At 42.4% G+C, this 26,717-nt stretch overlaps 1 protein-coding gene across 4 annotated transcripts in view; it reads left to right on the top strand.

Moving 5' to 3' along the window:
- Positions 1–26,717, top strand: part of LOC147015667 (rab11 family-interacting protein 1-like) — an 84,422-nt gene that overhangs the window by 25,087 nt on the left and 32,618 nt on the right. Inside the window, exon 1 of one of the 4 annotated variants that reach the window (XM_085848043.1) lies at positions 1,573–1,595. The exons of the other annotated variants lie outside the window; for them this stretch is intronic. Coding sequence (XP_085704169.1) covers positions 1,588–1,595 — 8 coding nt within the window. The 5' untranslated portion in view covers positions 1,573–1,587. Of the gene's footprint in view, positions 1–1,572; positions 1,596–26,717 lie in introns of those variants that run through there. 4 annotated transcript variants of the gene reach the window in all.

Here is a 26,717-nt window from a genome sequence, read left to right on the forward strand (position 1 = left end):
AAACTTGAAACCGACCTTATAATATTTCCTAACCTTCCCGTGCATTGCATGACGGACTCTATGTGCTACTCTGCTTAAGGCTATGTTTCACATTTTGAAATACCGTTGAAGCTTTTTAACATTAGGAAGTGTTCTTTTTTGCAAATTTTTGTGCAGGGGAAGAGGGATTGAGAGGAGGGGGGTGGAGGGGGGGAGCGGTAGTAGAAGGGGAAAGAAAATCGATAGACAAGCCAGTCTGCCAAATCCCAACTGGCTATGACTTTGCTTTATCAACCATTCCGCAAGCTGAATACCAATCAACAAGTGCTTTTAGCATCAGCAATCTTTATTGATAACGGTATTGACCTCGAACAATATGTTATTAAAGGGTGACCTTCAATGTAGTGCAAAGATCCACATCTTTTAACCATGAAGCCTTTTGTACCATTGACTGTTGTGAACACTGGATGATGATTCTCATACTTTGACGACGTTTTCAGGTTGGGCTAAGTTCCTTTCACCGCTTGCACTGTACTTGCAGTGTGTCGTTTCTTGCTTCCTTTGCCTTTATTTTTAATCTGCGCTCCATTTTCTGGACACAGTGTAAAACGGTTGGCCTTAATGAGTGCTTTCGGTGGCAGGATAAGTTGGAGAGAGTTTGCTTGCCTCCATGTCACAATCCAGCAATTTGTAAGACTACAATTACAGAACTATGCAGGCAGAAATTTTCATACATTTCATCCATGAGCTTTTGATATGAAAACGTTAGTCTCTGCTTCACGGAGTGGGATATTGTTTGGTGAAAAAGATGTTACAGCTGGAAAGCCTGAATTAAATTGTCGAGATGACAAGGATGCCATGATTTGTTTCCTGACAGTACACCTTGCGGTGTATTACCATTGATACCTGTTGTCAAGACATGTAAGCTCCGTGTTTTGTTTTTTTTTTGAACTTCAAAGTCAGCATAAATGCATTTGTAACAGATTTTTGCCATGAACACATAAGGATATATATGTACAGTCGTGGCCAAAAATATTGTCACCCTTGCACTTTTTTTTTAAATAACTCACACTTTTCTCGAAAAATAAGTTGAAATTGACAAAAGTATTTTGTCTCTACAATTTTTTTTTATTTCATTGTTAATATTACAGAACCTTTGTTTTTGATTCAGAACTTAATATCTCCTTTTAAATCAGAAATAAAAAGAAATGGCATTGACAAAATTATTGACACCCTTGACTTAATATTTGGTAGCACACACAGCCTGTGGACAAAATAACTGTGCTCAAGCGCTTCCTATAGTCATGAATGAGCTTCATATACCTCTCTACTGGCAGTTTGTCCCACTCTTCTTATGCAAACTGCTCCATGTCTCCCAGATTTGAAGGTTGCCTTCTCCCAACTGCTGTTTTCAGATCTCCCCACAGGTGTTTAATGGGATTTAGATCTGGACTCATTGCTGGCCACTTCAGAACAGTCCAGTATTTTGTCTTGAACATTTCCTGGGTGCTTTTTGAAGTGTGTTTGGGGTCATTGTCCTGCTGCAAGACCCATGACCTTCGACGGAGACCGAGCTTTCTGACACTCGGTTAAACATTGTGCTCCAAAATGCCAAGGTAATCTCCTGATTTCATGATGCCATGCACACATTCAAGGTACCCAGTGCCAGAGGCAGCACAGCAACCCCAAAACATCACTGAACCTGCTCCATGTTTGACTGTAGGGAAGGTGTTATTTTCTTTGAAGGCTTCATTTTGCTTTCTGTAAACATAGAGATGATGTGGTTTGCCAAAAAGCTCTAATTTGGTCTCATCTGTCCACAGGACATTCTCCCAAAAGGATTTTGGCTTTTCAGGTGCGTTTTGGCAAACTCCAGTTAGGCTTTCTTCTGTCTCTCTTTCTCTCAGCAGTGGGGTCCTCCTAGGTCTCCTACCATATAACCCCTTTCATTGAGTTGGTGACAGATGGTGCAAGTTGAAACTGTCGTACCTTGTGTCTGAAGGTCAGCTTGAATGTGTTTGGCAGTTGATCGAGGTGCTTTCTCCACCATTCAAACAATCCTTAACTGCAGTCTTCAATCAAGTTTTCTCTTGCGGCCACGTCCAGTAGTCCGGTGGTTGGGCCAGGGAACCTTGCAATGTTTGGTAACATTCATGTTTTCAATTTTTTTGATAGATCTTAGGGTCGAGATGAAATTTAGGATGAGTGGCCACTTGTCACTGTCTTGGCTTTTTCAGAATCCAAGATGGCCATCATATACAATCAAACTATAACTTCGGCTGCAACTCCTGTTCTAAGTACAGTAACATGATGAAATTGGTGTCTAACTATATGTTTTAGTTACCAAGGAAGTGGATTATGATGTTATTGGATAATTTTGTAGCCATCTTGATGGCATAAATCCAATATGGCCACCAAAATTACCTGTAAAAATGCCAAAATCACACTAAATCTAATGTAATCGGTTGTAAATGCAGTTGAGTTAAGTTTCTGTACATATGTGTGCTTTGTGAAGCATAGACATGTATATTATGATTCTGAAGTCATTCGCAAATTTATAAGCAATATTTATTTTGATAGCAATATCGATTTTAGGCAAAATATAAGAACAAAATGTAATTAGAATCGGACAATATTTATTGTATAATTCTCTCAGACAGGACATTCACGTGACTCAAAAGTCGACATACATTTAAAGTATATGATACTCCCATTAATAATATTGATAATAATGATAATAATAATAATACAATAATTTGGCAGCTTCACATTGCTCAATGTTTCAATGCTATGTCAATACAAATTATACTAAAAAAAATTAAGCAAAATTAACACCCCACTGGACAAAATATCTTGTATCTCGGAACTATTCATCGTCCTCAAACTCGACATCCATTGCTCGGTCATTTGTCTCATCGCTGTCATCAGGGATGTCGGCATGATCTGTTGCACTCTCATTGATGTTGAATGGATTGGAACAGGCAGTACCACCACCACAGGGGCAGAACATTGTGCACGGAAGTTGGCGCCCCATACATCCACATCTCCCACCTCTACATGCTTGCTCAGATGTGCAGCCACATCAGACCAGCTTCAGAATGTGCTCCGGGGCATAGGGTACCCCGTCCTCCATATTCCGAGGGAAGAGACACTTGTTAGTGTCATCAGCTTCCCATCCGTGTTCCACTGCAGCGAAAGTTGGTGGATCCCCACTCAGGGCACTGTACCAGTGAGCGACTTGATGGTGTGCTCTTCGAACGTTCTGCTCAAACGCTTCTGTAGGTGGGGGCAAACTACACAGCTTAGGTGCTGCTGTTGATTTTCCAGTCTTCTGTGCCCATAGTTTCTGGCGGATCTTGGTCATCGAAGAGGTGGGAGTTGTAATGCCATAGCACGCACCCATGAAAGCTGTTGCTTGTTCGGTGACTTCAACGATATTTGCCAAGGGTTTACCAAGTTGATCCAGAGAGTAGCCTTTTCGAGCGGCCGCGATTGCTTTTGTTTTCCCAATTCCATAAGTCGCAGCAACTGAATCAACCAGTCAAAGCATGAAGCGCTAAGAGCTCGGGTACGATTGCTGAATGTTTAAGAGCGGTTTCCTTCACGTCAATGCAAGACCGACCAATGATTGGAGACTGCATAGTTATTGAAGACTGGAGCTTCTCACTCAAGTAGTAGTACACAAGTAACGCGAACACATCCGTGTCATCACACACCACCCGCACCCGTGATTCTGGATGGTATTTTGCCAAGTGGATGGCCTGTTGTGTCAGGAGGATGTCAGCTTCTTCATGTGTTGATGCTCGGTCCAGACGAGGCGACTTATAACCCTTCGATACCTGCGTAGGTGTGTCGTTTTCCCCAGTAACCACCAACTGGTGGTCCTGTGTCGCATGCTGCAGGAAGTTGTCATCACTCAGGATTGATTCGCAAATCAGTGTGTTGAGTTGTTTTTTATTGGCTGAGTTCTTGAGTACTGCGTCCCAAGCCGGCAGTGGAGTTTTCCGTTCGAGCTGATGGACCCGGGTAGCGCTGGCTCGAGCTGATCTGGTGCTGCTTTTTGTAGAGTAGTCATAATAACGATCAAAACACAGGTGGACATCAGCTTCAAGCAGCCGCGCGTTGACCCAGACCTTGAACACTGAAATGAACGTGTCAACGGTTCCTTGGGATGGCCATTCTAATGTCCACAAAAGAGCGGAAACATCAATCACCATAGATGTTGGCCTTGTGATAAGGCGTTGTGAAACTTCGACTTGGAGGTTCTTTTTCAATGTGGATTTTCCCGTTGCCACTCGCATCTGGCCATCAGCTTGAAACATCGAGGGCAGATATGCAGTTAGCTCTGTGGAGAGGACTTGTTCCAGATCGAGATCGCGCTCGCTCACGAGAAGGCCAATCACCCGAGCGTATATAGCCTCTTGATCCATGACGGGATTATCATCGATTGTTAGACGTTTCTTCTTTGCGACGAAGGTTGTCACCTGTTTTGCGAGTGAGCTGTAAAAGCCCTCTGGCCATAATGCTTCAAACTGGATCACCTGATCAGCTCCAATCTCCACTGCCTTGTCAACATTAACATTCCGTTGAGCTAGTTGACCATTTGAGATGTTGAGCAGACATCCTGCATCGTGGGTAGCTGGATCCAATGGGTCAATGCATGACTCTAGAGTAGCCTTCAGTGATTTACTATTAATTGCCATCTCGACGAATGCGACTGGTAGATTCCTCCATGTGGTTAAGCTGTACCTTCTCGTCAGCTCCAGACATCTTCTTAAGGTCACCAGTCAGGGTCATGGTCGCATCCATACTGTACACCCATGTCGCTATCGTTTGAGGATTTTCTGTGTTGCCAATGATGCCACCCGGCCCATGCCCCTTCCTCATCCAGTTCGTTTCAATAAACATGTCGCTCCACTGTCCGTTGTAGACACCAGCAGTGTGGTATAGTGACTGCTCTCCTCTGCAGAACTTGTCCAGAATATCTGGTCCCAACCAAGTCATGGAGCGTACGTAGTAGAGGCCATACCTTGCATAGTTGTACTTGTGGGCTGCGAACATGTATGGCAGCATTGATTCTGCTGTTTTGATGTGGAGTGGCCAGTCGCCTTCATGCATCGCCCGACAAAACATCATCATTAGAAATGTGGGTTTGATGACGTTGTACACCCACAGCTTTGTGGTACGACTTTGAGTGGCGATCTCATCAAGTAGTTTTTCCAAATCGTCCATGCTGGTCAGGTGTAGATTCTCCCTCACAAACACTGGTCGAAGCAGCTCCTCTGTGAGCAATCTCAGTGCCCGAACATTCTGTGGATATTTCTTTCCTTGCAACATCTTATCGACGGAGCCGAAGGACGTCATCAGAATCTCTTTCAGGCCGCTGTCTGCCATGAGAGTGCCAACGCAACCCACAAAATCCATGAGGAAATGCATCCCACCAAGAATCACCACTATGTTGGTGAGCAGATCTGGTTGATGAAATGTGATGTCAACGGCGATCTTATATATGGCCTGATCGCAGGTGATAACGAGAATATCCTGGTTGGATGCTCGGGTGACTTCAAATCCTCGGGTGATGGAAGTTAGGACAGTAGTTGGGTCCCCTGGCTTCATGTTTATGAGTGGAAGATATACCACAGCTGTCTTGGGTGCTGGGGTCATTCCTGACTCACGGCAGTGACGTGTATTGTACCCGTTGTACTCAGGAGTGTTTGCTTCAAAGAGCACGTCTTTGATGAAGTTAAAGTCTAAATCTTTGGCTCTGCCAATTGAGATTGTTGTGGCTTGTACAAAGTCGTCTGACATGGCAAATCGGTTTGTAGCAGTAAATAGCATAGGAGGTTTCTTCGGCCCCGTATACTCAACGACTCGTGTCTCCCATGGGATAGGGTGCTTCATTTCTTCCTTCGTTAGGCGAGGGATCGATGTATCCAAACCTTCAAGGTGGTCAAGTTCGGTCTTCCACCACTGAGCTGCCAGCATTGTCATGTAATGACATTCGAGGCGGCAGTTTTTGGAACTGATCACAGCATCAAAGTTATCAATGATGATTTGCACAAGTCCACCCAGTCTGGCATCTCTGAGTCCGGCTAACTGCTGTGCTTTTGATGATTGAACACCCGCTGACCTTCTGAATCGTCGAACCTCATCGTCGGAACAAGAAACATTATACTTGTACAGTTCTGTGATGATCATCTTATGGTCACCAAGAAGTACACCTATGGCTATCTGTAATGGTGTCGGTTGAGACGTTACCACTGAGCTCACGATATTACCCACCTTGATGGATTGTAGTGAATTGTGGAAAGTAGGCTTGATAGCTGATAGTAGTTTCACCAACGTCTCACTAATACACTCTGAGGCTGATTCTCGATCAATGTGCTTAGTGTAGGATTTGAAGTCATCCTTAGCTGCCTTGGTCTCCTTCATGATGTGCTTGCCAACTTTCCGGATACATTCATCCATGTCGCCATTCTGATCATCATCCACAAGCCTGAGATTTGTGGCAACATGCTTCCTGAACACTAGTAACGTTGCCACTCCAGGAGAATGTAATGCCAACATATCTTCAGCGAAATGTTGGATGACGTTCTCAACAAGGACACGTCTGGACATGACAGATCCACCCTTGTCTGCGTATACTGCTTCAACATCGAGCGAATTCCAAACTTTTGAGCAATCATAACCGACTACTTTGACAGTTTCAGCGAAAGCTTGGTCATCAGCAGTACCTTTGCTATTGATCGTGGTAGTTCTCTGAGCATCACGATGGAAACTCATATTGCAACGGCGGTGATACATTGCATCTGCAGCGTGCAAATCTGATGGTGCTCCGATGATACGGTCACGGACTATTCTACCCAGTTCATCTCCACGTTTATCACAAAGGTCAAGTAGGTACTGCTTGTACGTCTCCCCATCAGCCATCTTGTCTGTGGTTACTCTCGACGCAGGGACTCTGTACTGTTGTGGCACCTTGGGATCATACTCATTCGGTAATATGCAAGGAGTTATGTCATGGCAGAACAAACAGTGCTTCTGAAAGTCAAAGACATCACCACCGGTACTCGAACGCAATCGCTTGGAACCAGCGTTGGAGTGATCATCTGTCTCTTCCTCTGGCATACGCTTGGCCAATTTATTGAGAGTGGAAGGAGATACATATTTGGATACACAATTTTTGTGACATCTAACAGTAGATGATCCATCAGATAGTTCTTTTCGTAGTCTGATATCATCTTACCGAAGATTACTAGCTTCCAATATTGTGCCGATTTGTGAAGACTACATCAACTTCCCAACCCCACGGTTGTAAACTGTCTTGAAGAAGCATTCCTCGGCATCCTTGCTGTCTCCTGCTTCAGCCATATCATTACTCACGTCAGAACCTCCAACAAAAACAAAGATCGTTAAAAGTTATCGATATATTGGTGTATTTCACATTGGAAGCACCATGATATTTACGTCTTGAGTAGGTGGCACCAGGTGGCTTCTAAACGGCATCATTACTTCACAATCAGATTATATAACATGTCAAGCACATGTGTAACCAGCAGGATCATTGTTCAACTGCATTCACAATCGATTATATTAGTTTTTAGTGTGATTTTTTTTTGTGATTTTGGCATTTTTCAGGTATTTTTGGCGGCCATATTGGATTTGTGCTACCAAGATGGCCAGCAAATGACCCAATATCATCATAATCCACCTACTTGGTCTCTAAAACAAAGATTTAGACACCAATATCATCCTTTTGCTGTACTTAGAACAGGATTTACAACCTAATTTATATTTTGATTGTATTTGGTGGCCATCTTTGATTCTGCAAAAGCCAAGGCAGTGACAAGTGGCCACTCACCCTAAAATTGATCTCGACACCAATATCTATCAAAATAAGCCAAAAAACGATTGTTACCAAACATTGCAAGGTTCACTAGAAATATGCTGCTCTGCCACTGGACTACAGGGAGGTTGGCTGCAGTGCCATGGGCCTTAAACTTCCTGATAACATTGCGTACGGTGGACACAGGAACATCAAGGTCTGTGGAGATGGACTTGTAGCCTTGAGATTGTCCATGCTTGGCTACATTCTTGTGTCTGACCTCCTCGACCAATTCTGTGGTTTTCTTTCTTTTCTCCATGCTCATTGCGGTACACACAGTGACACAAAACAGCAGAATGACTCCTTTTCTCTGTTTAAACTGGTTGAATGAGTGACTTTCATATTGCAGGCTCCTGCAACTCACCACAGGTGAGTTCATTTCCAAAGGAAAGGAGAATCACCTGCTTAAAATATAATTATGTCTAACAACTTCTAAAAGGTGCCAATAATTTTGTCTGGACCATTTTAGAATTTCTGTGTGGACTAAGCTAAGATTTAGTACATTTTTTTTTTCAGCTTTTTTTGTTTTGCTCCAATGCAAACCAAAGAAATACATTTGTCGACACCAAAATATATTTTCATTTCATCAATTGTCTGGAAGAAATGGTGCATTATTTGAAAAAAAGTGCAAGGGTGCCAATAGTTTTGGCTACGACAGTGTGTGTGTGTGTGTATGTATTACAATACAACTTCCCCTTTAGTTGCAGTATGTGAAAAGCACAATTGCCCCACTGCAAAATGTAGTGTCAGCTACTACATTGCCACCACAATATCTGTTAGCCTGCAGTCTTTGAAAGGCTTTGTAGTAATGCCAGTTCAACCTTGGGAAGGGAATCAAATCACAGACACATTTCTGACCCACCGGCTGTCATCAACATGAGGTGCACCTCCTCACTCTCCCTCTCCCCCGAGCCTCCAGAGTTGAGCGAGCTTGTATATATTATGGAATATAAAAATGTGGGTTGGCAGGAAAATCTAGAGGTATGTTCACTCACTTCTGAACTGTCTAGCCTGGGTTTGAATCCCAACCCATCTATAAGTTGTCTTCCTGGTGTTTCACATGTAGGGTGAGTCATCAATGTGTGCATCTCCCTTGGAAGGATGTTAAGCTGAGTGCACTATCTTCTAGCATTAGTAGGTGGTCGTGAAGGATCCCACGGTGTCTTGTGAAGAATATGTGGGATATTGTCAAGATCGTGGCTCATTTACAATTGGCTGCCACCTTCAGTTGAACATTGGGACTGGCCAGCCAGTTCGTGAAACACTTGGTCAAGAAACGTTCCCAAGCCATTCAAGAGCTGGTAATAACTAGAATGGCACTCAATAGAGCACGTACTGATTTTAAAAAAAAGTTTATTATTTATTTATTTATTCATTCATTTATTTTACAGTTTACATTTTGTATCCCACTGATGGGTCTTATCTGCATCCAGACATAAACCAAAATCAAATCGGCTTTTTCTTAACACCGAACCAACTCATCCACCGAGTTTTGTAATAACTTGTCCACAATGTTTTGAAATATCATGCTATGTACTGTATCCTATTTTTCACCCCATATTGGACCTCTCACTCTCTCACTGCAGGCAGGTCGGTAGTCTTTCTGTCTATACCGTCTCTTCTCCGGTCTCGCCCCCCCCCCCGCCCCCACCCCTGCTGTGTCTGCGATATGTCCCCACCATATTTCTGCAGGGCCCTCAAGGTCTGCCAACAACCCCCTTCTGGTAAAACTACCAAAATAAAGAATCACTGCTCACCTTCACTCCTTCATTCCTCTTTTTTCCCACCTTTGGAATAAACTCCCTCACTCTATTCAATCCCATTCTTCCCTCCAGGCCTTCAAAACAGCTGTTCAGTGTTCACCACCACCTCTTATCATCCGCCATCCAAATCCTCGATCTTTTCTACCCCCGATAATCCACCCAAGCCCACCTCCTTCAAATTCCCTGCTTTCCTTCCTGAAAGTCCCTGTAATGTCCATCTTGTATTCCCCATATTCCCCGCCCCATCCCTCTCCCTCCCACAGATCTCGTAATGTGTCTGTTCCCCACTGTTTTTTCCTTCCCACTCCTGCCCCTCTTGTCTCATGTCCCCCCTTGCTGTGTGTTGTGTCTTAGCTCTCATACGAGCCTCGACAAGGTGTACAAAAAAATAAATGTCATGCTATACATAGTTTTTGGCCTTGTCTCTCAATGGTGAAGAATCACTAAATAATTCTAGGATCCTGATGCGGATCTTTACCAAAATTGAATCAATTTGGCGTTGTCATACACCTAACCTGTCCACCAAATTTCGTCTGAATCCATCCATAATATTTTGGAATATCCTTCTCACAGACAGATGCCAGGGTGAAAACATAATCTCCGTCCACCTTCGGTGGTGGAGACAACTACAATATAAAACCTTTTACAATCTGGAAAGGAAGTTTCTGCCAAGTACTGAAATGGCATAGCCTCTTGGAGTGCGGTTTTAACATTAGGCAGTGCATGTGGAATGCTGCTCAAGCCAGCCAAGTGCATAAGCTGGCATCGCAGTGTGGAATGCAGACAAAAATATGTGCAATTGAAATAACGGTGGCCTTTGTACAATCAGCATTTCCATATGCTATGAAGTCAGTGGTTTGTCCACATGGTCAGATTGCATGTTTGTTGAATTATAGTTGTGGCCAGATGTGCATGCCTTTCCATTGGATTGCCAATTTTATTTATTCATTAATTAATTTATTTATTACATTGATCTCAGGTTCATGGTTGTCACTCTGATGTTTTACAGGCAGGGTGATACATCAATGCATGCACCTTTCCTTGGAGGGACGTTAAATTGGGTGTCGCGTCTGTAGGCGTTAGTTGGTGAGCGTTAAGGATCCCACTGTGGCCTTTGCAAAAAGTAAGCGAACCATCTCCTGCACCTTGAATAAACTAGAAATTCCTGCACTTTCAGTGGAGTATCCTGCATTGGAGTGGCGTCTTGTTGAGGAATGTAACCCCAAGCCAATGAAACTACCTTGGCAGCCTTATGAACCTGATGGCACGAGGAGGGCAGACAAATGAACAAACAACGTAAATCACACACAGAATGAGACAGGAGTAGACATCAATGTAGTTTCATTTGAATTGCAAGGACATTAGTAGATAATGGAGAAATGCAAATGACATATGGAATTTGAACCTGGGATCCCCAATGCCATCAATTGACCAACCCACTGAAAAAAAAAACAGGGGGAAATGGTTGTAAAGCATCTGGTGGTGTTGGTGCTGGTGTTCTGAATCAACAGACAGGGGTGTTCAGATGGGAACACTAGGAGGCCAACCCATTTACCAAGCATTGTGCGTTCCAATTGGTTTTTCAACATGAACATAAAATTTGATTTATTCTTGATACAATTTCTGTTTCTTTTTGTCTCTTGTGTACAATTGCTCACAGGAATTCCTATTCTGCTTAAAATCGGTTCCTCTTACAATTTCGGCTATAAGTGCAGTAACATCAACTTTCCACATATAATTGCACCAAATAGTTTGGTAATGAGGACATTTAATGAAAGTTCTGCATGCATCGTTATACATATATCATGGAGTAAGGTGGTAGGTACTCCAAAGAGCGATGAAACGGAAAAAAATTACCACCCATTCAAATTTGTACACAATGATCAGCTCATAAACTCCTACAGAGTGGTCATACGCATTTCAAAGCCATTCCTTTTATTCTCGAGCGTTTTCTGAACTACCAAGACTTAAAAAGATGCCAAAATACATCGTTAAAGTACCACATCTGGAGATTGCTAAAATGCCAATTTGTTGTTGTTGGTGTTGTTGTTCTTCTTCTTCTTGTCCTTCTTGTCCTTGTGGTTCTTCCCTCTCAAAACAATGTAAAACTGTAGCCCGACCTACTCCAATAACTGCTGAAGCCATGATGGTGATTCCAATGCGAGGAAGTTACTTTGTCTCTGGGCTCGTGCATGCAACATAAAATTTAAAAAATATATAAAACATTAATCGTTTTATTATGGAAATAAATTTAATGTAAATGTGGACTCAACCAAACGAGGCCAGGACCATGAGGGGGGAAGATGGACAGTAGACAGAACCATTCCAAAAGGGTTACATATCCAAACCATCCCCCAAATCAACTGAAGTAAGTATTAAAACAATTTAATAACCTAAATAAGCCTGGTTTTGGCTTCATGGTTCAGGTGGCTGGTTTGGGAGCTTGAGGTCCTGAGTTCAAGCCCTTGCCAATTATTGAATTAACTGTCAAAAGCATCACTTGTCACAAGTAAGGGAGCTTTCTTTTATATTAAATATGATTTTGAAATGGTTTCTCGATGTTTATTATTGTTTGGCTCTCGGCAGTGAAGTTTCAGTTCTATAGTATTTGCCTGATCAGTTGCCGATTCGGTTTATGTTTATGCTGATGTGTTTAATTTATCATTTAACGTATGTTGTTCGAATCACCAGTTCACAGTGATATCGAGCCGTTGTATGTTTGTGTGTTTTATTGTTTTGTTTCAAGGCTTTGTCTGCAAGGAACATTGTGATGGACTCTGTCTGGAAGGAACATAGTTATTGATAATTGGTGATAAGAACAAGGCAATTAGATTTTGGTTCAGGTCCGGATTCAGATCCGGCGTATCCGTGGGGTACAAAACGTAAACTGTTCAGTCTGGCAGTGGAAAGCGCTCTATCGAGTGTCTTTCGAGTTTTATTTGTAATAATCTGAATTTCACATTAAATCACTATTGTTCACATTTTGGAAATTTATTAGATGTGCAAACTACATTCATATTTGGTAAATATAATTTGGAATTCATATTTCTGCTTGATCGAATCACTGAACTCTTCTTCTATGCCAAAATTGAGTGAATCCAAATAACGTACCATGTGCTGTGTTTTCAGTTTAACTTTGGCCAGGTTGAGGCTTGTCAGGGAGAGTTTAGTCCTATCTAACAGGCTGGCAGAATAACCTAGCCCTTGAGATATGCAGACTTGCCTCTGAGCTGTCTCGCCTTTGTTTGCATCCCAACCCAGCTATTAACTGTCATCCTGGTGTTTCGCAGACAGGACAAGACATCATTGTGTGTGCCTTCCATACGAAGGACGTTAAACTGGAGGACTCGTCGACAAGTGCTGGTTTTTGGTTGATGTTATGGACCTCACGGTGTTTTGTGAAATAAGTAAGCGAGTTATTACCACCACCCTGAACTAATTATGCATTCCTGCAGCAACTGCTGGAGAGCAAGAGGTCTGATCTTCTCGGATATCCCATGGCATCAGGTTACATTGCTTGCTATCTCAGAGTGTGGTTGTTGTTTGGTTCAGCAGCCCCAACACCATAAACATATTCACGATCTCCGGTTGCTCGCACATCACATGTGAATGACAATCTTTAGCAACAAAGAGTAACCATGAATGAATGAGTTTTGTAATCCATTAGCTGAAGTTCTCAACTAAAAGTATTTAATGTTGATTGCATTGCTCTTAAAAAGACCTGAATGGGACTGAAATTTTTGGTGAAAATTTGATGACCATGTTCACAGTGCATTTTATTGCTGATATCTTGGTGTTCATGAGATCACGATGTGCCGTTAAGCTAAAAGTAGGTTTCATATAATAATAATAATAATAATAACAATAATAATAATAATTGTATTTTTTTATTATAGTATAATAATTGTATTTTTTGTATATAGTGCCTTCTGCCTTTGGATACAAGGCACTGAAATATACATTTACTTCTTCTTTTGTTTTGTAGTAAACTTTCTATAATTCACAAGTGAAACCTCAAAGCACTCTGCTGAACATCAGTGAACACAATGGTTTATTTATGAGAGGTTCGGGAGCGGGCGTGGGTGGGTTTGAGTGAGGGAAGAGAGGTACCTGGCATGGTGTTTTGTCATGAACATTTGCCAGGTGTGGTGTTTTGTATGGTCGATAAAGAGAGGCATTGTGTTAGAACAACCTTTTTACCTCCAACACCGAAGGTATAAGAGGTTATGTTTTCACCCCTTTTATTAGGTCAGCTATCTGACCTAATAAAACCGTTTGATGTCCTCAGATCCATCCGTCTGTCTGTCAACAATTTTTATTTTTCTATCTCGTCCGAGACGTCTCGGCCGATTGAGTTCTAACTTGACAAGATGATAACACTAGTTGCTCTCTATAGATCGTCTGAGCACTTTTTCATATTTTCGACTCGGGGTCAAGGTTACAGGGTCATCAAGTGCAAAATGACTGATTGGTCGAATGGCGTATGAGGAAGCATCGGACGACTAATGCATAATGGGTTTCATAGGGATTATTAAGAAGATTTAATTCGACCAACTAGTTTCTTGTTACCTCTGTCGTCTGGCCCTGTCTATAATATCCACTTTCCATTCTAGATAGTAACGAGCTGACTGTCAAACCCGCTCAGGTGTATTATGTCTGTTTGTTACGAAATCTTTAGATTTCGTAAGTATATTGATGACTTCCATTTCTGTTTGTTTGTTACTTACGAAATCTAAAGATTTCATAAGTATATTGATGCCTTCCGTTTCTGTTTTTGTTTGTTTGTTTGTTTGTAGGCACGATAACTCGAGAACGGAAGAAGCTACCAATGTCAAATTACACCGCGTTATTCAGGAGGGTGATGGCTCACGCTGCTTAGATTTTGGTCAAAATCGGTCAAAGGTCCAGGTCACAGTGAGGTCAAATATTCGATTTTTGATGGTTTGGTACAGATAACTCAAGAACGGAAGAAACTTCCAATGTCAAATTACACCACTTGATTCAGGAGGGTGATGGCTTGCGCTGATTAGATTTTGGTCAAAATCGGTCAAAGGTCAAGGTCACAGAGGTCAAACATCCAAAAAATGATAACTCGAGAACGGAAGAAGCTCCCTATGTCAAATTACACCACGTGATTCAGGAGGGTGGTGGCTGGGGCTGCTTAGATTTTGGTCAAAATCGGTCAAAGGTCAACGTCACAGTGAGGTCAAACATCCAAAACATTCGATTTTTGATGGTTTGGTACAGAATCATCGTAGAAACTTCTGGTTTGCGTCGCTACCTTCTCGAGAGACAGCTTTTATTAGACAAGGTCAGAGGTCAAGTTGACAATTTCATAAGTACCAGTCTATGACTGCTTGTTTGTTTGTTTGTTTGTTTGTAGGCACGATAACTCGAGAACGGAAGAAGCTACCAATGTCAACGTACACCATGTGATTCAGGAGGGTGATGGCTTGTGCTGATTAGATTTTGGTCAAAATCGGTCAAAGGTCAAGGTCACAGTGAGGTCAAATATTCGATTTTTGATGGTTTGCTACAGATAACTCAAGAACGGACGAAGCTACCAATGTCAAATTAAACCACGTGATTCAGGAGCGTGATGGCTAGTGATGATTAGATTTTGGTCAAAATCGGTCAAAGGTCAAGGTCACAGTGAGGTCAAACATCCAAAAAATGATAACTCGAGAATGGAAGAAGCTACCAATGTCAAATTACACCACGTGATTCAGGAGGGTGGTGGCTTGCTCTGATTAGATTTTGGTCAAAATCGGTCAAAGGTCAAGGTCACAGTGAGGTCAAACATCCAAAAAATGATAACTCGAGAATGGAAGAAGCTACCAATGTCAAATTACACCACGTGATTCAGGAGGGTGGTGGCTTGCTCTGATTAGATTTTGGTCAAAATCGGTCAAAGGTCAAGGTCACAGTGAGGTCAAACATCCAAAACATTCGATTTTTGATGGTTTGGTACAGAATCATCGTAGAAACTTCTGGTTTGCGTCATAACTTTCTCTAGAGACAGCTTTTATTCGACAAGGTCAGAGGTCAAGTTGACGATTTCGTAAGTACCAGTCTATGACTGCTTGTTTGTTTGTTTGTTTGTGTGCAGGATATCTCAAAAATTTTGTAGGCGGATCCAGATGAAATTTTGTGGACAGGTTGGGTGTTTCATAAGGACGAACTGATTAGATTTTGGTGAAGATCTGGATCCGGATCTGGATATGATAATTTTAAATGTGATTCTTCACCATTGAGAGATGGGGCCAAAAACGATACATAGCATGACATCTGAAAAGGTTTTGAACAAATTCGGATGAAACTTTGTGAACATGTTGGGTGTGTGATGAGGAAGAATTGATTCAATTTTGGTGAAGATCCGATTCCGGATCTGGACATGAGAATTATTTAATTTTTAAAGTGATTCTTCATCATTGAGAGAAAGTGCTAAACCAATATCCAGCACAATATCTCAAAAGGTTGTGGACGATTTCGAATGAAACTTGGTGGACAGGTTGAGTGTGTTGCTAAGGATGAATTGATTCAATTTTGGTGAAGATCCGAATCCGGATCTGGACATGAGAATTATTTAATTTTAATGTGATTCTTCACCATTGAGGGATAGGACCAAAAACGATATAGTACTGTATGTATAGCATGATATTTCCAAAAATGTATTGGGCCCGATATGTTCTCGTGGATCAGGCATTACGTGGCGGAGGTATGCGCTCTACCGAGTGCCCTTCTGGTTTCCCTTGCACTCCCCCATGAGCATTTTATAGCTCTTTGGGAAAAAAGAAATTGAGACTATTATCTTGTTTAAACATCATGTTTTTAACTTTATCTTATTCAGACATTGTGACTTCCCTCTCCCTCAACTCCAACCCAACCCCTCCCCTCCCTCACATTTTATCATTTGGACAAGACAGGATTACAAGGTACTTGTACTCTACAGGAACATGTGGAGATATGGTGAATTGTCAAGACTAGTCAGCCGTATTACCACCACCACCGAAGGTGGTCAGAGGTTATGTTTTCATCCCTGTCTGTTTGCATGTTTGTCTGCTGTGTTTGTTTATCTGTGAGCAGAATATCTTAAAACGTTGTGGACAGATTCAGACAAAATTTGGTCGACTGGTTGGGTCTATGACAAGGACGAAATGTTTATATTTGGTGAAGATCCGGATCCGGATCCGGATCTGATGCTTGAATTATTTACAGTGCATGTAAAAGTCTACAAGCCTGGGGTTGGTTTAGCTGTTCAGGTGGCTGGCTTGGGACCTAAGGGTCCTGCGTTCAAACCCCTATCAGCCATTGAATTAACACCAAGTGGTGTTGATTCAGCCTGTTATTCCTCCAAGGTCAGAAAAACAAATACCAGTGAACTGGGGTAATAACCATTCAGCATAACATGTGTCAAAGTGGTGACCTGTCCTGGACCGTACTCCCAGCCAAAGAAACTACCTTGGCAGCCCTATGTGCCTTTTTGGCATGCAAGGAATGGTATATTCGTATCGAAAGTCTACACCCTCTTTCAAAATTTTCACCTTTTGTTTCCATATAGCCTGGAATTAAATTGCATTAAATCAGACTTTTTCCACCTTTATTTACACATCGTAACCCACAACTTCCAAGTGAAAAAGAAATTCTCCAAATTTCAGGAAATGAATTAAAAATACAAAACTAGAATATCTTGGTTGGAAAAGTGTCCACCCCCCTTATTATAGCAACTATAAATTAGCTCAGGTGTAACCAATCAGCTGTAAAAGCACACACTACGTTAATTGGCCTCTCCCTGTGTTACATTGTAGTGATTCTGATTCTTTCATTATAAAATCAGCTGTTCCTGGAGGTTTCCTCCGCTGGGTAGTGCATTTCACAGCAAAGACTGAACAATGAGCACCAATAAACTTTCAAAAAATCTCCGGGATAAAGTTGTGGAAAGGCACAGATCAGGTGATGGGTATAAAAATATATCAAAGGACTTGTATATCCCTTGGAGCACAGTCAGGACAATCATTAAGAAGTGTAAGGTGGATGGTACCACCAGGACCCTGCCTAGATCAGGCCATCCCTCCAAACTGGATGACCAAGGAAGGAGGAGACTGATGAGAGTGGCCACCAAGAGGCCAATGGCAACTTTGAAAGAGCTTAATCCCTTTATGGCAAAGACTGATCACTGTGTGCATGTGATAACAATATCCCAAGCACTCCACAAGTCTGGCCTAGGTGGTCGGGTGGCAACAAGGAAGCCGTTGCTCAAAAAAGCCCACCTTGAGTTCCTTTTGAGGTATGCAGAAAAACACTCTGGAGATTCTGAAGCCATGTGGCAAGAAATTTTGTGGTCTGATGAAACCAAGATGGAACTTTTTGGCCTAAATACAAAACGCTACATTTGGTGCAAACCCAACACAGCACATCATCCAAAGAACACCATCACTACTGCGCAGCATGGTGGTGGCAGCATCATGTTATGGGGATGTTTCTCATCAGCAGGGACCAGGGCACATGTCAGCATCGAAGGGAAAATGTATGGAGCAAATTACAGAAAAATCCCAGAGGAAAACCTGCTGCCCTCTGCAAGAAAGCTGGAATTGGGACAGAAGTTCACCTTTCAGCATGACAACGAAAATAGAATCCCAGTTGAACTCGCCTCGTTATTGTTCATTTGACAAAGATAATTAGGTTTTATTCGGTCTGGAACAACAGCTTTTATTTCAGTATCGATCAATGGCGTTTTCCTCTCCATTTCTTTCATTGCCATTATATTGTAACTGGTCAACAACAACGCATGGCATCCTTGATGAGAAGCGAGTGCAATGAATGGTATTAATACTAATGTCTAAACTAAACTTATGCTTTTCTGACACCTCTTGCATACAGCCCCAAAGGATAATCAGGCCACGCTTTCACGGTCTGTATAAAGAAACAGGTGAATTACCCTTGCGCTCCACACACAATTTCTGTTCAGCTTGAGCTCACCCTTTGACATGTGTGTTGTGTTTTGATGGACATACAGCCGTGGTCAAACTTCCTGCCCTACTTGGTTCCCATATATACGTCATTGTGTTGCAATGCTTCGCAAAAAGATTGACGCTGCAATACTGGGCAGTTGGTATAAATTTCGTTATACAATGTCAGGTCGGTGATTATTTGGCATGAAACTTTCTTTCATGACTCGACACCCTGATTAATAATGTTATGGTGTGATTGCAGCTAACTCATCAACAATACTAATTTTAATCACTTTTATAACATGAGAATTTTGCATTATGTTGTTTATTTTGGGAGCTATTTCAGACCATTTCTGATGATATATATATATATATATATATAGAAATGTCTAAGCTATTTCAGAGGCTGAATTGTGAATATTTTAAGACATCAAAGAATGATTACAACCGACATACTAAAATGACACACAACATAAAGGACCCACCACATATCCATTCTAGTAAATGTCAGTGTGTGTGTGTCCATACATGTGTCTCCTCCATAACTCCAAAACCATGAAACTGAGCAGCCTGAAATTTTGCTTGCATATGAAGAAGACTCCAAGGAAGTGCAAGAGTGAAAATTGGGTGTTTGGGTTAATTAAAACACCCCTTTTGAAGATAATTTATTTATTTAATTATATCCTTTATCAGGCGATCCTCGGCCACCTTGCTCTCTGGGGTCTTAAGGCGTATCCTGGGTTACCTCACTGGGGTCTGAAATCGCCATGTTTATTGGCCTGCTCAACCATGCTCTGCCTTGCAGCAGGCCGCATCGATTTCTTAACGATAAAGTTTTTTGTTTTCTTCACTTTCCTCACTCATATTATTGATTGCCTGTTCATCGTACATTGCAACATACTATGAATCACTGGGTACATTGGAATGCTTATAAACGTGCGGAGACGCCAGCGTTCGTGGCTTAATTTCATTTCCTCACATGAGATAACCTCGAGAATCTCTTAAACTAAGCTGAATTACAAAATTTAAGCTCCAGAATCGAACTTAGCATCAATTCAGACTCATGATAAAGTGTTCATCTATCTATAATTCCAGCAATCTGTGTGTGTGTCTGTGTGTGTGTGTCTGTGTCTGTGTCTGTGTCTGTGTCCGTGACCGCTGTTTCTCGACAACCACTGGTCCAATCTAATTGAAACTTGCCAGATATATTGCTGGGAACCTGATGATGTGCCTTTTCAAGGTTTGATATTAATCGGACAAGTGCTTCCCAAGTTATGGCCATTTATTTACCAAACCAATGACAAGGCACGTTGTTGCGTGGGCGTGGCCGATGGGGAAGGGAAGCTCGGTCGCGTTCCCCATTACGGGTTACAACTTACGGGCTTCCGGAGAGTGATGACTTCCTGTATTCTAATAATTTCTTGATTTCTTATGCCCATTTATAGATAAACACAATGCCCCAAGTTATGGTCGTTTTCATATTAGATGGTGCATAAATTTTGGTAACATCAGAGTGCTGGTATGCTCCGAACCAGGAAGTAAATTTTTTTTCTCTCTCTTCTCTTCTCTTTTCGTTTTTCCTTGCCACAACATTGCGAAAAGGTAAAATACGTTGGCGCTAATTGAATAATTGGGTATTAAAACTAAATTGCGAATAATCGTAACTGCGAATAATCGTAACTGCGAATAATATGCGAACTTCCGGGCCGCGCACGTCCGGGCACGCGAGAGCGAAGAAATGGCCTGTGTGGTTGTTGTTTGTTGCTCACGGTTTGGTTTTTTTTTGTTTTGTTTTTTTTATGGGCATGTACTAGTTTGTCCAATTCGGACATACAGTATTTTACAATTGGGGCATCATAGGTGTTTGTTTAATATAACGGTTCGGTGATTGATAATCGCGAGCCAGGTGAGCCGTTTCTTATCAACCGTTTCGTTGGAGTGCTAAAGCTACTTGGCGAGCGCTCTACAATATTCGCACTGTCACTGAATACTATAACGATCGACTTGAACAAAGTTCAGGGGCCACTAGCATGTGTTGGCCACATGTTGTTCTGTGGTGCAACAGGCAGTGGCTGGCTCGCTGAAAATGTGAAATGTAATTTTTCATGACGTTTCCCCTTTTTTTTCTGCGTCTTCCATTGTTTGACCCATCACTTCGGCAGAGATAAATACAAATAAAAATTAAACGTTTTGTTTTTGAAAGTTTCTTCAACCGTTTTGTGGATTGCTTGGTGAAGCCACTTGGTGCACCTTCTTCAAGCTTTAATAATTGATGATACCACAGTTCTATACCGGAGGTAGGATGGCAAAATAAATTAAATGATGGCAAGGAGTAAAAAATATGTTTCAGTTGTTATGAGGTCATGAATCGTCACATCACGGCAGGAAAGCCAAGAGGTACAGTCTCAGTCTAAGCTGTCTTGCCTGGGTGTGAATCCTGACCCAGCTATAAACTGTCATCCTGGTGTTTCACAGGCAGAGTGATTCATCAATGTGTGCGCTGTCTCTTGGGTGGACATTAAAGTGTGTGTCTCGTCTGCCAGAATCCCTTTCTGCCACCCCTCTCTCACCCCTCTTCCTCTCTCATCCCTATCCCACCCCTCTCTCTCCCTCCCAACCCTAACCCCCTCTCCCCCTCCCTCTTTCTCCCCCAACCCTTAATATCCCCATCAGCGAAGCGACGGGTTGTATTTGCTTGTAAACAATTTGTGGTCAGCCCGCGAGGCGCTGCAACTGCACTCTCGCCCATTTTTTGAAACGATACAACAAACTTTCATGAACTAGCCTGAGTTATATTCCACACCAAGAAACCTTAAATATCGTGTGCTCTTTTCTCCTTATTTGCACAAATAAACTCTGCATGTTATAACTCAAATGAAACTACAAATGGGTGAAATGACATCTGTGCATATCATTCTCAAACCACTTTTTAACTTTGCAAATTCGTCAGTTATCTTTCCGAAGTGCGTTTGTCGTGATAATTCACTTTCTATACTCAGCATTGCCAATGAATTGAGCCTTCCCTCTGGCATTGTGCTTCTCATGTAGTTTTTAATTCAGCTTCGTTTGCTGAAAGAGCGTTCAGCTGACGCAACGGCTACAGGCAAAGTGCAAAAAATTCTCAGAGCAATACAAATACTGTAGAATATTTCATCAAGCTCCATCATAGTGATCCAGTTCAGAAGTTGAAGTGGGCCCAGAGGCCTGTCACCGAAATTTGTGCTGTGGACACGGTTCAGATGAGTGATTTTGTCTTCCAATTGGCATTGGGAGACATCAGTGATGTATTTATTTGTGAATCTTGTGCAGAATGTGCACACTGTGGAGGTTTCTTCATCACTCGGCTCTCGTTCGTGCCAAATAAAACGAAATGAGTTATTAATTTCATTCAAGGCCTTAAATTGGGTGGTGAGTCCTGCCAGAACAGGATCCACAATAACATAGGAGACACTCCATCGGAATGTAGCCTCCTCTTCACTTTTGGTTTTCATATCAAAGGTCAGGCAATCCTCATGTGTTTGCTCATCAAAAAATTATCTCTTTTTAGCTTTACACCTCTTTGGAAACTCAGCAGAAACATTAATATAGCACACACTACAAGTTTTGATTCAGTCAGAATATCAGGCCACTTGTTTCGAAATTTCTTTAGGACACTGATGAGATTATTCAAGTTTGAAACCTTGACATCATTGGTGGTTTTTACCACTCAGCCCGAATTGGGTTAAGGGGTATTGTCGTCACAGGCATTGTCCGTCCGGGCGTCCGTCAACTTTTGGTTTCCGTCGATTTCGAGAAGAACATCTTGTCCGATTAAATCCATTTTTGCAGGGTGTGTTGGGGTTGAGTAGAGGAAGGTTCCTTTCGAAAATGGGCACGCTGCGATTTTCACTGTGGCCTCCATGGCAGTTGTCTTGAAATTCGTTTTCGTCAATTTCAAGAACGGCTTGGCTTGTCTGATTAAATCCATTTTTGCAGGGTGTGTTGGAGTTGAGTCGAGGAAGGTTCCTTTCGAAAATGGGCGTGCTGCGATGTTTCACGAGCCGCCACGGTAGCCATCTTGAAGTGTGATTGATTTTCGATATGACGTCCAACGTGCTCTAACTGACTGCATCATCGTGATATCACTGCTTCCTTTTACATTGCATGGGCTGAGGGGTTACGCCCGCTTTGCAGAGCTATTTTTTTGATTTGAATGTCTTGGTTTCTGTTGTCAATTTTTTCTGGAATTTCAGCCAAATTTCATGCATGATGATGCAGAAGAATGAAGATACATACTTTATGGCACCATTCACATCATTCCTTGTTTTAGGAGTGAGACTCAGAGTGAGGAGCTGTTCCAAGGCCTCGTGTGTGTGTGTGTGTGTGTGTGTGTGTGTGTGTGTGTGTGTGTGTGTGTGTGTGTGTGTGTGTGTGTGTGTGTGTGTGTGTGTGTGTGTACCTTTGTGGTATGGTCTTGTGGAAGGGAATCGTAATGTGCTAAAAGCTCCAGTGTACCAAGAAAATCCCATCATGAACATCTCCAATTCTTTGTGATTATCCATGGAAAGGTAATCGCCTCTCACCAAGGAAGAGCCCAACATCAATGATTCTTGTTGGGAGCTTCTTCCACTTTTCAGCCTCGAGTAAGGTTTTCTGTTCGGTGATGTCAACTCCAGGTTTGTCAGTCTTTCAAGCTCACACCAAGCAAAATAACATGTCCTGTCTGCAAGGTTCTGTTCATGCTCATGGAGTCTGTCCCACAGTTGTTGTTTTTTTTTTTCCATCTTACAGTCCGACTCCAACCTGCAGGCGATGCTAGTGCTGAAGGTGAAGGATGCGAGATCATGTGAGAGAATAATCTGCATGGCAAACGATACAATGCTCGTTTCATTTGGCTAAAAATAAGCCATCGACGAAGGCCAGTTTCACCGTCTGTCATTTTGAAACTGAAAATATTTGTTGGAAATTTGTGACCCTCTCCATCAGTCAGAAATTATTTCAGATATTCCTGGTGGCCTCCTCTCACACAGTTTTCTACTTCTGTCTGGGTTGGAATTTCAGAGACTTGTCCGACATCAAAGTTTGCAAATTGGAATTTGAGGCTGCTCTCAATGTTCTGTGAGGGTTCATATCGGCTTGTGCTAATGATGCACCATCTCTCTTAGTTTCACTTTCAATTCCTTGAAGGCATTGTTCTGTATGATCTGTAGGATTACCACTTTGAGATTTCTCACAAATTGTTAACGTGACTTGCGGAATAGTAGGTCTCCCGTCACTTGATAGAGCGACTGGCCTTAATTACACCGACCTGGAAACAGAGCACGAGAGCCTTTCTGTGTTTCCTTATCCCACTGGTCCTTTTCATGTCCTTTCTGAGCATCGGACTTATGTTCGTAAACAGCAGACATGGCTTACTTTTTACAAGTGCAGTCCGTCCTGCATTTTAGACTGGCGAATCCATTCCTCTGTGATGTCACATTAAATTGCCCTGTCATTGGTTGGAAATTGAAAGTGCCCTCGTCTTATAGCCCACCAGAGATGTTTGCTGTCATGGGTGAAACTCTTCCACATGTACATGGAAATACAAGTTTTTATTTTTCAACCAACCTAATATGGAGGTTTCCGTATTTTAGTTGTCAGAAACATGTGCCGTGTTTCAGGTAAATTTGGATGTTATTCACTTGTTCCTTGATTCAGGTTTATTTATTAACCCATTTAATCCGGATGGGATGTGGCCAACACTCCTGTGATCCTTGATGTCATTACAACATTATCATGATTATCATTAACTAAATTGTTCCTACAGTAGTTTATTTTATGAGGGAAGGTGTTACTCCCCAGAATGACAATGGCATGCCGGGGAATCGCCCGTAGTGGCTTGGAGACAGACACAAAGTAAAGCTGCTCCTGGTGTTTTATCATCACAATCATGAGGTTGCCTCCTTTTTTCTATTTTTTTTTTTTGATATTTTCTCTCCAGATCTAAAAAAAAATTCTCTCAAGATCTAAAAAAAATGAAAAGAAATTAAAACAAATTCATTCATTCAGCCCCACACGCTTCCTTTTTGGAGGCTGTACGTTCGTGGGCTGTTTTTTTTCCTCTCCTTAATCAAATTTATTAAAATTTTGCACGTTTTTTATTCTTTTAGTTTTGTCGCGACGCAGACCAATAATTATTTTGCGGTCCTCATCGGCCAAGCTCTCACGCAAATTAAATCTATCTCATCTGTAAGTATTCTTGCTCACACTGCACCACGTGCTGAGCGAATGCGATTGTCGAGACATATACATTTACGTAATGTGCACAGTTAAGATAGTTGGCTATCTAATTCTAGTGATAGGGCATGCTATCAATCTCAAAAACAAACTTTCTCGGCAGCTTTAATTGAGCAACTGACAAAGTACAGTAGACATAAGTCGCCTGGTGTTGGCTTAAGCCCCGTTGGCCCCGTTGGCCGCTGAATTAATATACACCAGGAGGTTGACTCAGCCTGTCATCCTTTCGAGGTCAGCAAAATGAGCACCAGTGTACTGGTAAGGGGGACACTGCATCAGCGGCATAGCCGCATCCCAACCAATGATGCAACCAGCAGCCACAGGCTGCACTCGATAGAGGGAGTAGACGTAAGTCTTAAAATGGTCTTCATTTGTGTATGCATCCGGAAGGCTGGCAGAAAGTTTTTGAAGCCATGGTACGCTCGTATGTTGTTCGATGGAACCCAGACTCTGGGGGATATTTTCAACTAATTTGCAAATGGGGAATTCGACTTGAGATCGCCCATCGATGGCAACTTCCAGGCAGCTCAGGTCAGTAATGCAAGAATGTACATATCTCGTACTGTTTCAGTACATACAGGTACACAGCACAGCAGACAGTGTCACTGCTGCAGTAAATGTTGACGTATCGGGTATATGACCAATGCCAATTTTAATGGTGTATAAGATGTGTGTTGGTTATCGTGCTAGTCTTTGGTCTGGTAGATATTGACATATCGAGTATATAACCAACGCCAATTGTTTTGGTTACATTTAGTGACATGAGTCCCAGGATATGGTTTTGAGTCCCAGCATATGGTTTCGGCTTTTTATACAAGATTTGTTTACACCATTGTTTGTGTTTCTTCTCTCGTGGTATCACACCACTGCTACCAGTGCTGGATTAACACGGGCGTAGCCAGGCTGAGGCAGATGAGGCAGTTGCCTCGTCGCTCATTTCCTGAAATCTAAACTATCAAAGCTACCCGGCAGTGCTCTGAATACTCTTGTCTCCACTCCTATCACAATACCTAAATAAGACAATACCCCCCCCCCCCCATGTTCATTTAATGTGGTTGAAATGAACATTAACATTAAAAAATTTTGAGCATTGAAATTAGCCAAGAATAGGTTTCTGGGCATCAAAAATGCATTGGCTTCTGGGGGCCTTGAGCGGCCCCCAGACCCCTCGCCGTAATGGCTTCGCGACGTTGGCGCTCGCAACGCCGCGCTACGCGCACCGTCACATCGACGAGGTTCACCTCTTTTCGCCTCATCGCTTTTATACCTCTGGCTACACCCTTGATTAACCATTCGGCAGACAAGGCATGTGCCTTAGGGCCAGCCAAAAATTCGGGGCAAAAATTCTTTTCACATTAAATATTTGTCTTTTTTTGTATTAAATATTTTGTTCTTGAATCAGTTCTTTTGTCTGGGGTCCATTTCCATGAGCCTGAGATCTAATTTTAATTTTTTAGGCCATTCTCTAAAATTTCAAAATGTGCCTTAGTAGGGCCAGCCAAGGCTTAATCCGGCACTGACTGCTACCACCCTCTCTTCCACTGTAAATGGACTGGTGAAGGATGCACAAGCTGACTGAGTTCCCACCTCTCTCCCACCTCTCTCTCTCCCACCTCTCTCTCTCCCACCTCTCTCTCTCTCCCACCTCTCTCTCTCTCTCCCACCTCTCTCTCTCCCACCTCTCTCTCTCCCACCTCTCTCTCTCTCCCACCTCTCTCTCTCTCCCACCTGTCTCTCTCTCCCACCTCTCTCTCTCCCACCTCTCTCTCTCTCTCCCACCTCTCTCTCTCTCTCCCACCTCTCTCTCTCACTTTCTCTTCCACCCCTTGCACTTTCTCTTCCAACCCCGCACTTTCTCTTCCACCCCTCGCCCCTTCTCTTCCA

Source organism: Eptatretus burgeri, chromosome 12, assembly GCF_056783735.1.
Source record: "Eptatretus burgeri isolate ZD-2024b chromosome 12, Ebu_testis_v1, whole genome shotgun sequence".
In the NCBI taxonomy this organism is placed as follows: Eukaryota; Metazoa; Chordata; class Myxini; order Myxiniformes; family Myxinidae; genus Eptatretus; species Eptatretus burgeri.